At 36.9% G+C, this 13,927-nt stretch overlaps 1 protein-coding gene across 13 annotated transcripts in view; it reads left to right on the forward strand.

Annotated features, from left to right (window-relative positions):
* The window catches only part of PDE4D (phosphodiesterase 4D), a 1,541,788-nt gene that overhangs the window by 1,288,487 nt on the left and 239,374 nt on the right, over nt 1–13,927 (forward strand). For 12 of the 13 annotated variants that reach the window (XM_055252913.2, XM_063622615.1, XM_063622613.1 and 9 more), the window contains one exon: nt 358–549. In XM_055252913.2, the coding sequence (XP_055108888.1) occupies nt 358–549 (192 nt within the window). Of the gene's footprint in view, nt 1–357; nt 550–13,927 lie in introns of those variants that run through there. The other variant, XM_055252921.2, reaches the window with a different exon arrangement.

Consider the following 13,927-nt stretch of genomic DNA (forward strand, 5'->3'; position numbering starts at 1 on the left):
TTGAATCGAATTCAAATATTTAATGAATTACTGTGTATTTGTTATTTTCCAAAAGGAATTTTGTACTTAGAAGATTATGTTTTGCAGAGTGTTTCCCTTTTAACTGAAGTAGGGTTTGGAAAAACCTGTATCTTGTATCTGGTCAGTTAACAACAGTATCCAGGAAAACAAGAATGTGAAGTCAATGTATTTTTCTTTTATGTATTTCAATATTACCATATTTTTATGGCAGAAATTAGCTGTAATTTTGATTCCTGCTAATTCCACTGTCAATTCCTCAGCTGACGCTAAACGCTTTGTGAAAATATGAACATGTGAACGTTCACAGCAACATAATTCCTTCTCCTTCCTTTACAGTTTTGATGTGGACAATGGCACATCTGCGGGACGGAGTCCCTTGGATCCCATGACCAGCCCAGGATCTGGGCTAATTCTCCAAGCAAATTTTGTCCACAGTCAACGCCGGGAGTCCTTCCTGTATCGATCCGACAGCGATTATGACCTCTCTCCAAAGTCTATGTCCCGGAACTCCTCCATTGCCAGCGATATGTAAGTACAAGGGCAGGCAAAGAGTGAGAAAACCGAGTAAATTTGTATCTAGAGCTGATGATGTAATAAAACTAATGAAAGCTTTTGTTCAACTGTATCACTCTTCTCCAGTATAGAAAGAATATGAATAAAATTATACAAGCTAGAAATGAATGGTAGATTTAACTTGAGTGCATTGTCAATCTTGATTAACATACACACACACACACACACACACACACACACATACACGCATGTATTTATTTTCCCAGAAAATACTTTATAGGAAAACTGAGAATTAAATTTTTAATGGAAACTAACACTTAAATCATTAGCTTATATTTATGTAGAGCCTGAGTTTTAGCTACCTAACTACATGGATATTTTCTAATATTTTGAAAAGCTTTCAACTCCATTTGAAAAGTCCTATGATAATAGACTGTATAGCATTTTGAATATATTTCAATTGATGTATGTACAGATGTTAGCACTGGTTTGCCAGATCATTTAAGAAATCTTTGTGGGACTTTGCCAAAATTAAACCAATTTTTACGAATCATTAGAGGCAAGCACAGAAAACAGTAGACAGACTTGAATATCATTTAAGACATAGTACAGCTTGAAAAACAATAAAAAATGACAAGCAGGTTGGCATATCCTATCCCATCACTAGCTCATTTTCTCAGTGCATTTCATTCTTGTGGTAGTGTGCATGTTTTTCTACACAGGTCTTTATTCTCACTCAATACCTGTACTATTATTCGTGGCACATCTGCCTCTGTATAGAATCAATCTTCATCTTTCTCTCTTGGTCTATACATTTGTCCAATAACATTCACCATCTTTTCGTAACACCCATCTCAAAAACTCTTAACAGGCTGCAATTTATCTTATAAGAATTAGTCTGTATGGGACCCCTGAGTGTCTAGTGCCATTCTTGCCGTTCTAACAGAGCATCAGTGTATTGCAATAGGTCTACATGGGGTTCTAGAAATGAAATTATATTTCACTCATTTTTACAAACTATGGTTGCTATTTTAGCAGTTGTATTATTGACGTCTACCCTTCTTCATCTCTAAACAACTTTCTATTCCTAGTGGCCCTATTTTTACATTATTTTTATCTCACTTTCTTAGATTTGAAATTCATGACACTTATTTATTCATTCACACATAATGAGAATGCTTCTTGAGCAAATATGGTGTATTTAAAACTCTCAATCTGTGGAGCAGTGAGGTCTGGCATTTTAGACCATTGTAATAAAATATGGTGAGCACAATCCTTGAGGCATTTACAATGTACTGCAGGAACATAGAGAGGAGATGGAGAGTTTTCTACCCAAGGGAAAGATACAGAAAATACCGGGCTAAGGGAAGAACATTTACTAAATGTGAGGCATGGAAAATTATGGCTGAACTAAGGAATGACAATCTGCTTGATGTGAATAGCGAAACCTGGCAAGAGAGAAGAAAACTTCAAATACAGTCTATGGGACCTGAGAGCCACAGAGGTTTTTAGCTGAGTTTTGGCATGATCATATTCTTGTTTTTATTGCATCTTGATTACTCTATTGTTGAATGATTGCATAGTGAAGTGACTACCGGGAAGTATTTCATGTCGAAATTCACAGAAGTAAGGCAGGCTAAATAGGATGAAGGCCTAAGTCAAGGCAGTGGAGCAAAGAGCTGGTTTAGATGCAAGAGGCTTATAGAATTTGTGTGTGTGTGTGTGTGTGTGTGTGTGTGTGTGTGTGTGTGATGTATGTATGTATGTTGGAGGACAGCCAGTGGAGAAGGAGAATCAAAGAGAATGCTGATTTTTGGCCATGAATGAGTATGTACATGGTGATGTGGACATGAGGAACAAAGGGCAGAGAGTAGAAAACATGACAGATAACAGGTGATGAATTGGCTTGTACATGATAAAGGTAGGGGAAACAAGACAACAGTTAAAGTACCGGGACAGCAAACAGAAATAACAGTCCAGAGGACCAGGAGAAATAGAACAGTTACCTTCTATAATTACTAGATTTTTGAATGACAGTTGAGTGGAGCGTCTTATTCAGGTAATAGCAGTATGAGCCCCTGGGTTAAGGAGTGAATTGAAAGTGGAAATGTGTCAAATGGTATTTCTAGCTCTAGATCCCTGAAGAATCGCCACACTGACTTCCACAATGGTTGAACTAGTTTACAGTCCCACCAACAGTGTAAAAGTGTTCCTATTTCTCCACATCCTCTCCAGCACCTGTTGTTTCCTGACTTTTTAATGATGGCCATTCTAACTGGTGTGAGATGGTATCTCACTGTGGTTTTGATTTGCATTTCTCTGATGGCCAGTGATGATGAGCATTTTTTCATGTGTTTTTTGGCTGCATAAATGTCTTCTTTTGAGAAGTGTCTGTTCATGTCCTTCGCCCACTTTTTGATGGGGTTGTTTGTTTTTTTCTTGTAAATTTGTTTGAGTTCATTGTAGATTCTGGATATTAGCCCTTTGTCAGATGAGTAGGTTGCAAAAATTTTCTCCCATTCTGTAGGTTGCCTGTTCACTCTGATGGTAGTTTCTTTTGCTGTGCAGAAGCTCTTGAGTTTAATGAGATCCCATTTGTCAATTTTGGCTTTTGTTGCCATTGCTTTTGGTGTTTTAGACATGAAGTCCTTGCCCACGCCTATGTCCTGAATGGTATTGCCTAGGTTTTCTTGTAGGATTTTAATGGTTTTAGGTCTAACATTTAAGTCTTTAATCCATCTTGAATTAATTTTTGTATAAGGTGTAAGGAAGGGATCCAGTTTCAGCTTTCTACATATGGCTAGCCAGTTTTCCCAGCACCATTTATGAAATAGGGAATCCTTTCCCCATTTCTTGTTTTTGTCAGGTTTGTCAAAGATCAGATAGTTGTAGGTATGCGGCATCATTTCTGAGGGCTCTGTTGTGTTCCATTGATCTATATCTCTGTTGTGGTACCAGTACCATGCTGTTTTGGTTACTGTAGCCTTATACCATTTGACCCAGCCATCCCATTACTGGGTATATACCCAAAGGACTATAAATCATGCTGCTATAAAGACACATGCACATGTATGTTTATTGCGGCACTATTCACTATAGCAAAGAGTTGGAACCAACCCAAATGTCCAACAACGATAGACTGGATTAAGAAAATGTGGCACATATACACCATGGAATACTATGCAGCCATAAAAAATGATGAGTTCATGTCCTTTGTAGGGACATGGATAAAACTGGAAAACATCATTCTCAGTAAACTATTGCAAGGACAAAAAAGCAAACACCACATGTTCTCACTCATAGGTGGGAATTGAACAATGAGAACTCATGGACACAGGAAGGGGAACATCACACTCCAGGGACTGTTGTGGGGTGGGGGGAGGGGGGAGGGATAGCATTAGGAGATATACCTAATGCTAAATGACGAGTTAATGGGTGCAGCACACCAACATGGCACATGGATACATATGTAACAAACCTGCACATTGTGCACATGTACCCCAAAACCTAAAGTATAATAATAAAAAAGAAAAAAAAAAGAAAGTGGAAATGTGAGCAAATGCAGGCATCTCTTTAAAAGGCTGATGGGTGGAGTAGGAAGAAAGAACTAAGGCTGCCTGACAGAGAATTAGGTTCAAGAGAAATTTTTTTGAATTCAGGATACTTGAGCTGAGGGAAGGCTCCAGGAGATAGAAAGAGACTAAAAATTCAAGGGGAAAAAGGCTTTAAAGATGGAGCTGTAGTTGCTGACGGAACCACGATCATGAGCCAAAGTAAGGAGGCTATCCTTGGAAAAGTAGTAAATACCAGAACTGTATTCTTTAGGAAAGGCAAAGAAGACCTGCCTGGCAACATAGTGAGACCTTGTCCTTACTAAAAATCCAAAAAAATAGCTGGGCATGGTGGCACACGCCTTTAGTCCCAGCTACTCTGGAGACTGACTGAGGTAGAAGGATTGGTTGAGCCCGGGAGTTCAGGGTTGCAGTGAGCTACAATCATGCCACCGCAGTCCAGCCTGGGTGACAGAGGAAGGAAGACAAGACTGCGTCTGGAAAAAAAAAAAAAAAAAAGGAGAAGGAGAAGAAGAATAAAAGAGAAGAGAAGAAGAGTTAAAAAAAAAAAAGGGAAATGTAAATTTAGAGATGGAGGAGTAAAATGTTAAGAGATATTAGCCATGAGTTCTCTAAACATTTTACTCCTCCATCTCCAAATGAAAGAATGTAAAAGTAGAAGGTACAGCTATCAATAGCCGGAGGAGAGAGGGATGGGGCAGCTTGAGAAGAAAGGGAAAGGCTTAAAAAAGCCGTTATGCAGATCAAAAAAGGGAACAGGGTAGAGGTGAGTAGAATACTGAGCAGCCGCATAGATAACAATAAACAATGTTAAATAGGCGAATGACCGAATTGAAAGTCATCTAATGCAACTTCATCAAAGGTGAGTCAGCCTTGGTATTGATAAAAGAAAGAGGAAAACTCACAGTGAGTTAGTGGAGTCCATTTATGTAGTTATGTGTTCTACCTTTCTAAATTGTAGTAAACTGAGTTTGGGATAGATTATTTCTTTCATACATTCTACTCCAGTTAGTAAATATTAAATATATACATATATTTTATGAAAACCTTATAGCATTTCATATTTAAATATGAAATGCTTTTATTTCAAAATCACACTTGCAAGGATACCTCATTTTGCTGTGTGCCTCAAGAGTTCTTTATCTGATCAGACTCAGGTAGGAATGACGAGTTTAATCATACCATGAGTCAATACTATACGTTGCTGAAAAGTAATGTGTTGACATGTTTAGCTTTTCCATTCTCCTTGGATATCTACATTGGAGCAGTAAGATATTCCTTTGACATCAACTACTAGAAAGCATTCTTTCTACCAAGGAGATTAAGTTTCTGTGGAAAGAAAAGTAAATAGAATAAATAACTATTTCAACATTTAATCTGACACTACACATAGCTTCCACCATAAAGGACTGTGCCTTCTCTTAATTTGAATTCTCATATGGTCATGTGTAAACTTTAATTTTCTTACCTTACCTAGTTCACAATAATGCTATGAAGACTGTCAGATGTCTCTAATTCAACTGTGCTTTATAGAGAATGATGTTATGATATATTTAATTACTTGATGATTTCTTATTAGTTGTTCTAGTTAAGCTTTCCTATTGAGAAATTTTCTTAGAAATTTCAAACACAAGCAGTACCTAATGAGGGTAGGTACCTAATGAAGGGTATTTAAAATGAAGGTTTGTGGTTATCTATTTAATTGAGCTGTTTTGAAAAACCTTTAAATACTCTTTAAGTTTAAATACAACTATTTACTATACTGGGAAAGTGAGAAGGAGGAAAATAATCCCTTCCTAGGACAGAGGATATCCTCATCTTATCCTCTATAAATAGAAACCAATGAAATAGCTGAAAAACAAAACAGATAAAGATGGTAGTAATAATAATCGTAACATACATGGTGTGTGTATATCATCAAGTTTCCCAAGTATTTTCACACCAGCTATCTTATTTGATATACTCACAGTCCTTTTGATGGGGACATTGTTATGCTATTTTACAGATTAGAAAGCCAAAGTCCAATGAGCTTAATCTTTTGAAAAAAAAAGCAAGCATTTTGATTATTTCTAGGAACACATAATTTGGATAATGCCCTTGTAAACAAAGTTCTTTATAGTACTACAGCAAAAACTGCTAAGAAACAGAAGTAGTTGTTGACCAAATTCATTAAACCAATGAAATACATAGCAGTATGAAAATTTGATTAAGAATAAAATAATAGCTCAAGGAGGTACAAAGTAAATATGCAGCCAACTCTTAGAGAATGTATACAAGTATATAGCACTAGGCTAAATTCAGAATCAAAAAAATTAGCTCACATAAGGCAGAAGAGAAGTTCCTGACCACTTCTGCTCAGAGACCATCACACAATTTGTTAAATATAGATGATGCAGTAGCAACTTAATTCTTAAGAAAAGTAAGAAAAAGAAAAATGTTAAGTATTAGCGTGAGTCTAATAAATAAATACATGAAAATAACCTTGAATTACCATTAATAGTAAAAATTTTTTAAAACAGTAGAAACAACTAGATAACAAAAGGTTGCCCAAGTGATGTCATGAAGTAACATGAAGAAAATTACAGCGTAAATAGACAATATGTTTGTCATCTTAATATTTCAGCATCTGAATGACAATCACTTCTGTTGTTTCACATCATCCAGTAATATAGTATCTGCATTTGGAAACACATAAAGATATGATACATTGCAAAGATTAAGAGGAGAATTAGCAGTGACAAGATAAGTAGAATTAAGTCACAAAACTATGAATTTATTGAGTGTAAGTTACCTGTCAAACTACTTAAGTTTTAAGAAATACTCAATTCACCTGGAAAACTAGTCCTCTATTCCCCATCCTCTGTTGAATTAACACCAACGCATAGAATGCAAAGATGATCCAATTGCCTCTTCACTCACATTCATATACATTGCTTCTACACACAGAGTATGGGGTGGGGTGAATGCATTCAGAGGGCCAGTAAGGAGGAAGTGAGTAGACTTCATATACCATAAAAAGCTGGGGCATACTTGGGAATCTAGCTAAGTTATCCCCAGGCACTATACAGATATCTCAGACCTCATTGATCAGGCCTTCGGGGTGCCCCATTGGGGCATTTTCTCAGCTATTAGGTAATACTCTCCCTACCTCCCATCTCAAACTACTGTCCTTTCTTTAGCAATTAACAAGTCCCTCACCACTTCTTGGGCCTCTAATGTGTGTTTTCAGTCATAGCCACTCCTCTCTACTTCTTTTGCCTGCTAAGTATAAGAGTAGTATTGCTTCCAGTCCTGAGTTTGAAAAAGGAAGAAGAATTCCCTTTATGTCAATTTGTATCTTTTATTCCAGATTATTAATCTCCCCTGGTCTTACTAGAAAGAATATAAATAAAAAGACATGTTGCATTACAAATGTTCTAATTCTCACTGAATCTACATGAAAAGTTTGTAGTCATCTCTTAGCTACATTGCAAGATAATATTACACTAATGAACATTTCAAATGCATATCAATTTGCTATCTTGAAAGCCTTCTTCCATTAACCACACAAAGAAAGCTACCATGGCCAAATCATCTCTTCCCCAGTTCTGGGTTTTTCCCAACTGGGGAAGTATCCTCACCCCTCACCCTGTGGTGTAGGAGTGATGGGACTAGGGCCAGAGTTCTCAAAACGTGTCCTGAGGCAGCAGAGGGAGTGTACATGGGTGCAAGCATTATTTTAAATTTTCAAGAAAAACACAAAAACATCTGTCAACCACCTGGAAAACTAATAGCTTGAAATAGTTCCCAGTTTCTAATTAAGACCATGATATTCCTTTCTGTGACATCATATCTTTGCAAAATTGGGTTTTTAGCAATTGCTGGATAAAAATCAAGTGCTGAGCAGAAATCAATGTGCAACAAAAAATAAGAGAGGCAATGTCCAATCTCACTCCAAAATGAGAAATTGACATAGTGCTCAGTGGGTGCTAAATAGTTGGAACAAAACCTTATTAAATTATTTGGACTTAACTATTTAATAATTGGAACTATTAGTTATTTATTTTGGCCAATGTGTTGCTGTTATTAAAAAATTGAGATATTAAGGGCACCATGTACTGAGAAAGTTTGAAAATATTTGGATTAGGTGTTTATTCATACCTTAAGAATTAGAGCTAAATCAGGCTAGGCGTGGTAGCTCACATCTGTAATCCTGGCACTTTGGGAGGCCGAGGCAGGCAGATGGCTTGAGCTGAGGAGTTTGAGACCAACTTGGGCAACATGGTGAAACCCTGTCTATACAAAAAATACAAAAATTTGCTGGGCATGGTGGCGGGCGCCTGTAGCCTCAGCTACTTGGGAGGCTGAAACAGGAGGATCACTTGAACACAGGATGTTGAGGTTGTAGTGAGCCACGATTGAGCCACTGCGCTCCAGCCTGGATGACAGAGTGAGACCCTGCCTCAAGAAAAAAAAAAAAAAAAAAGATTAGAGATAAATCAGATTTCTATGTGAGACTATGTGAGAGAATTTTGTTAGGAGTTAAAAAAATAACAGTTTCAAAGCTGTGAAGTATCTGATGTGCTCTAGAGTAGAGAATTTATCTTTTTCTTAATTCCGTTAGGATCCCAGGTAGCCAAAATCTTTTTTGATAAAATGTGATATTATTCTGGTAATGATCTAGATAGACGAGGCTTTTTCTTCCATTGCTGTGTGCTGGCCACTGTTACTAGTATTATTCGGAGTGTTGATGCAGACATTAATACTAGCTATTAAATCTCAAGAAGTTTATTGGCAAAATATGCTAAGGTCATCTGCTACTAGAATACCTGTTTGCTCTCTTTTTGTTTAAAAATTCTGCTTTACTTGGTGCCGTTTATTCAATCACTTAGGTCGTTTTATTTCTGATTTAAAAAAATAGGAGTTTCATGAATTGTAAAATAAGTCTTATAAATTAGCTAAACATGTTTCTTCAATCCTTGAACTGGGGGATTTAAAATATTAGCTGAATAGGCATTTTATATTCCTAATCTCATACTTTCAAAAAATCATAAAAATGGAATCCTGATGTTTAGACATTTTAAATGGTAATGTTTTTAATGCCACAGGGTAAAAATAAAGCATTGATTTTAATGCGCTACTACAGCGAGATGGTGTCAGCACCTCTAAGTATCATTGCCAGTGCTCTAACCTTTAAAATAATGAATTAATTGAGTTGTATGTAGTAATATATCTTGGTTATTATGGCCAAAGTAATAGATATATACTGAAGTCTTAGGAGAGATGGTGGGGTAAGTGTTAGTCATAAAAAATTGTTAAAGCAGAGGGAAAAAGAAGTGAAAACTGACCAAACATATACGTAATTCATTGTTTCTATGACAAGGCTGCTGCAATTCGACTCTAGGACTTTGTGCTAATATTTAGCATACCATTTTATTTTCTAGATTTCCTTTATACCCACTATGTTCCTCAGTATTTGCACTCACTTTTTTTGTTTGTTTTGAGATAGAGTCTCACTCTGTCGCTCGGGTTGGAGTGCAGTGGCACAATCTCAGCTCACTTCATCCTCGGCCTCCCAGGTTCAAGCGATTCTCCTGCCTCAGCCTCCCGAGTAGCTGGGATTACAGGTGCCTGCCACCGTGCCTGGCTAATTTTTTTTTTTTACTTTTAGTAGAGATGGGGTTTCACCATGTTGGCCAGGCTAGTCTCGAACTCCTGACCTCAAGTGATCCTCCCACCTTGGCCTCCCAAAATGCTGGGATTACAGACTGAACTCACTTTTAAATCTTTTAAATGTGAAAAAAAAAAAAAAACTCTAAAAAATCATGTGAGTTTTTCTCACTCCTGTGTATAACAGAAAGAGTGTGAAGGTTAATTATTTAAACTTATAAATAATGATTATATAATTGTGCTTATACATCAGATTTAATAAATTTCAAAGAATAATATCTACTTTCTTTAAAAAAAATGCAGGGAGAAGAGGTAGTTTAATAACAAGAGCAATTATTCCACAATCCTATGAGACACTGAATTCTTGCCAGAAGAAAGTAAACTTGGAATTGGCCTCGGTCAAGGAATATTAGCCTATCTTTCAGTGCATACCAAAAGAATGCAATCTCCAAGAGCACATTATGTGTGAAATAAACTAAAATAAGGAAAGTTTGAAGACCATTTTGAAAGAAAAAAGCTAGTCCAGTAACCTGGATAGTGCTCTCAATGCAACATGGCCCCTAGATGAAGGACCCATAGTTGAAAATTACTGATTCTTCCTGCCTCTTGAAATTCCAAGGGGCAAATGGCCATTACAGGAGAGATACTGGTTCACCCAATTGTGGATATTGTACCTAGAGGCACACTAGTGTACTCTCACTTTATCTCAACCCTCTTCCCTCTGTATATTAAAGAAGACTAAAATCAAAATCATGCTCCAGTGTATTGTAAAATAGAAATATTTTGAACTTTAAATCTTTTTATTTTTTTTGAGACAGAGTCTCACTCTATTATTGCCCAGGCTGGAGTGCAGCAGTGTAATCACAGCTCACTGCAGCCTTGAGCTCTTGGGCTCAAGTGATCCTCCCACCTCAGTCTCCCTAGTAGCCCAAACACAGGGGTATGCCACCACACCCAGCTAATTTTTTTAATTTTTAGCAGAAATGAGGTCTTGCTATGTTGCCCAGGTTGGTCTCGAATTCCTGAGCTCAAGCAATACTCCTGCTTTGGCCTCCCAAAGTGCTGAAATTACAGGCAAGAGCCACTATGCACGGCCTGAACTTTAAGTCTTGACAGTGGGGCATATGGTGGCAGGCTGGGAAGAAGAAGAAAGTTGACTTCTATTGGAGATAACCAATACGTGTTTTCCACCACATTCTAAATAAAGGTGTGTATTAGTTGATGTGCATTTTTGAATGAGTGTCACTGTTCTACTCATTTGGAAAATAACAGTAGCACCTACTCCATGCCAGAGTATCATTTGAAGACACCATAGATCCATGAAAGTAAGACAAAAAAATTGTTTGGAGCATGCATTCTTGTCTTTAATTTTTAAAAATTCTTGATACAAAAGGAGATGTTTCCAGCCAACACTGAGATTCCTATATAAATACTTGTTTTCACTTACACATCAATCACTTTAAATATTTACTTTTGCTTGTCAGTCTTTGCTTCTTAATGAATTGTTCTCAATGTCTCCTTTACTGTTTTCTGAGCTATATAAGGAAAAACAGTCACACTGCTGGAACATTTATGTGATGTGTTTCTTGAGATAAGATACTCCAGGGAGTATCACTAAATCATTCTGTCTAAGCCCTTGCAATATGAATCATCTAAAGATGTGCTTCTATAAATAAACAGAAAGCATCAAACAGGCACATGGTTTTTCTTCAGAAAACCAAGTAAGGAATATCAACCACTGGGCTTTGCTCTCAGATTCCTGGTAATTTGTGGTATGATTCACACCAGGTTCACAGAGGAAACATCCCCAATTATTCCATCTGCCTACTGCAGCATCTCCCAGGCTTTGTGTCCACCTACGGTTAATTGCCTTGAGACTTTATGGTTTTTCCTAAACTTGGGTCAAGAAAAATTTGCTGACATTGAATACTGGAAAGTTGTATCTAAACATATATAATGTGTGAATTCCTGCAACCCTCTCTTTAGACACAGGGAACTTAAGAGCAGAAAGAAAAAGAATAACTGCTGACCCCTCAACAAATGTGGAAAGTTGTGATGTGACAAGAAATCATTTCACTAGTTCAGTAAATGACGTTGTCTCCCAATAAATGTCATGAATCACCCCAAGTCCAAAATGTTTTAACTCATTGTTTCACTCCCAAGGGAGAACAAAGCTACATGCAGATCTCACATTTCCATCTTTCAAAATTCATTTTTTCTTTGGTACTTACAGAACTTCAAATTGAATTTGTGATAACCACTAAGATCAGTTTTGTTTTTGTGGATTGGTGTGTGTGTGTGTGTGTGTGTGTGTGTGTGTGTGTGTGTTTAGCTAGTGGATAGCATATTAGCACCAAGAAAGAGTCTTGCAGAATATTCTGTTGCAGAAATAGAATGTTGCAGAAATATTCTACTGGGAAGTGCTGTTCTAGAGTCTAAAACATTTACTTCTATGTGCCTTCAGAATAGTCTAAATCCATTTGAGCATACGGAAAGCAGCATGGTAAAAACAAAACAGTATTTGAAGGCCTGGGCTCAAATCCAGCTACACTGAACATTTCTATGCCTTGGGATTTTATGACCCAGTAAAATTTCTGGGACACTGACCTAGGGTTACTAACGCCTTATTTTGCCAGGTAAAGAACATTAACAAGGAATTACCCATCAATATATATTAATTTTGTTTTTTAAAGACATTTTCACTTCAGTGAAAAAGAAAGCATAATCTCAGAATAAAAGAATTTTCCAAAGGAATATGTAAGATTTTTTTTAAAAAATCTCACTGCATGGTCCATAGACACTCTGACTTTGACAAGGACCAGTGAGCATTCTGTTGGGCAAGTACCAGATCTTAGAGCTCTGTCAACTTGTCAAGGGCATGACTGCTGATGAGTAACTTAAGTTGTCAGGGCCTAGTTCCTTATGTTAGAATGGGAATATGAGCATCCATTTAACACAGAGTTGTCAGGATTAAATTCAGCATGCTGGTAGAACACCGTGTCTGGCACCTAGTAGGCATTCATAAAACACATTGCTCTCCTCTCTGTTTGATCAAGGGCTTCCTTTTAATCTATTGAATCTTTTCACCACATGCAGACCTTTAAAATTGCTGTACTAGTTGACCATAAACCTTTTTCCCAGGAGCCCATTCTGGAGAAAAACCAAAAGGGTAGGGCCACTGGCATTAAGAACGAACCTGCCAATAAGATAAACTGTGAAAGAAGATCCTGTTCCTAGAACACAAAATGAGAGCACTCGTGAATCCCTGCCCATGTACGCAACTCTTTCGCCATCCTTCTTCCCTCTATGGAAGTCAGACTCTCAGCTTTGTACTCAAACCTTCTAGTGATAATTTGGGACATCAGCAGTCCTAGAAAAGTCTCTCTATTGTATTGGTTTTTATTAAACAAAATAACCTAATATGCTTAGTGAATATGTCTACACATATGTGCTAAACATTTTTTTAATTATTTAACTTGGAAAATTTTGGTGTATCATTTCTAACAGAGATAGTCTTTGTGCCATCATATAACTAACAAGAAGGCATTCATTGGCATCATGTATTTTCTCTAATGAAGCCTAAATTGTTTTCTCATGACAAATAAAGAGATTCCATTTTAGACTAGATCATTTTTTGCTTATGTTGCATAAACTTCAGTCCCATCTGCTTTATCATCAGTGCCTGTCCTCCACAAGTGATATGAGCACACATGAGCCAAAAATTAAGGATTTTTGGTTGAAAGATATTTTTTTTTTTTGGTCAAAGATGGGGCCAGGCTCTAATTCTTGTTTTAAATTTATTTTTCATCAACAAATAACAAATTATATGAATTTATTATATACAAGGTAATATTTTGATATATATATACATTGTGGAATGATTAAATCAAGCAATTAACAGGTCCATCACCTAACAATTTGTCATTTTTTGTGATGAGCACATTTAAAATCTACTCTCGGCAATTTTCAGGTATACTATGTTTGATTATTAATTACAGTCACCAGCCTGTACAATAGATCTCTCGAAATTGTTTCTCCTTCTAACTGAAACTTTGTACCCTTTCACCAGCATCTCCCATTCCACATCCTCCCATTCTCCCCCGGGCCCTGCTCCAGTCCCTGGGAACCACCATTCTACTCTCTGCTTCTATAAGTTTGATTTTGTTTTTAGA

The sequence above is a fragment of the Symphalangus syndactylus genome, chromosome 18 (genome assembly GCF_028878055.3).
Source record: "Symphalangus syndactylus isolate Jambi chromosome 18, NHGRI_mSymSyn1-v2.1_pri, whole genome shotgun sequence".
Lineage (NCBI taxonomy): Eukaryota > Metazoa > Chordata > Mammalia > Primates > Hylobatidae > Symphalangus > Symphalangus syndactylus.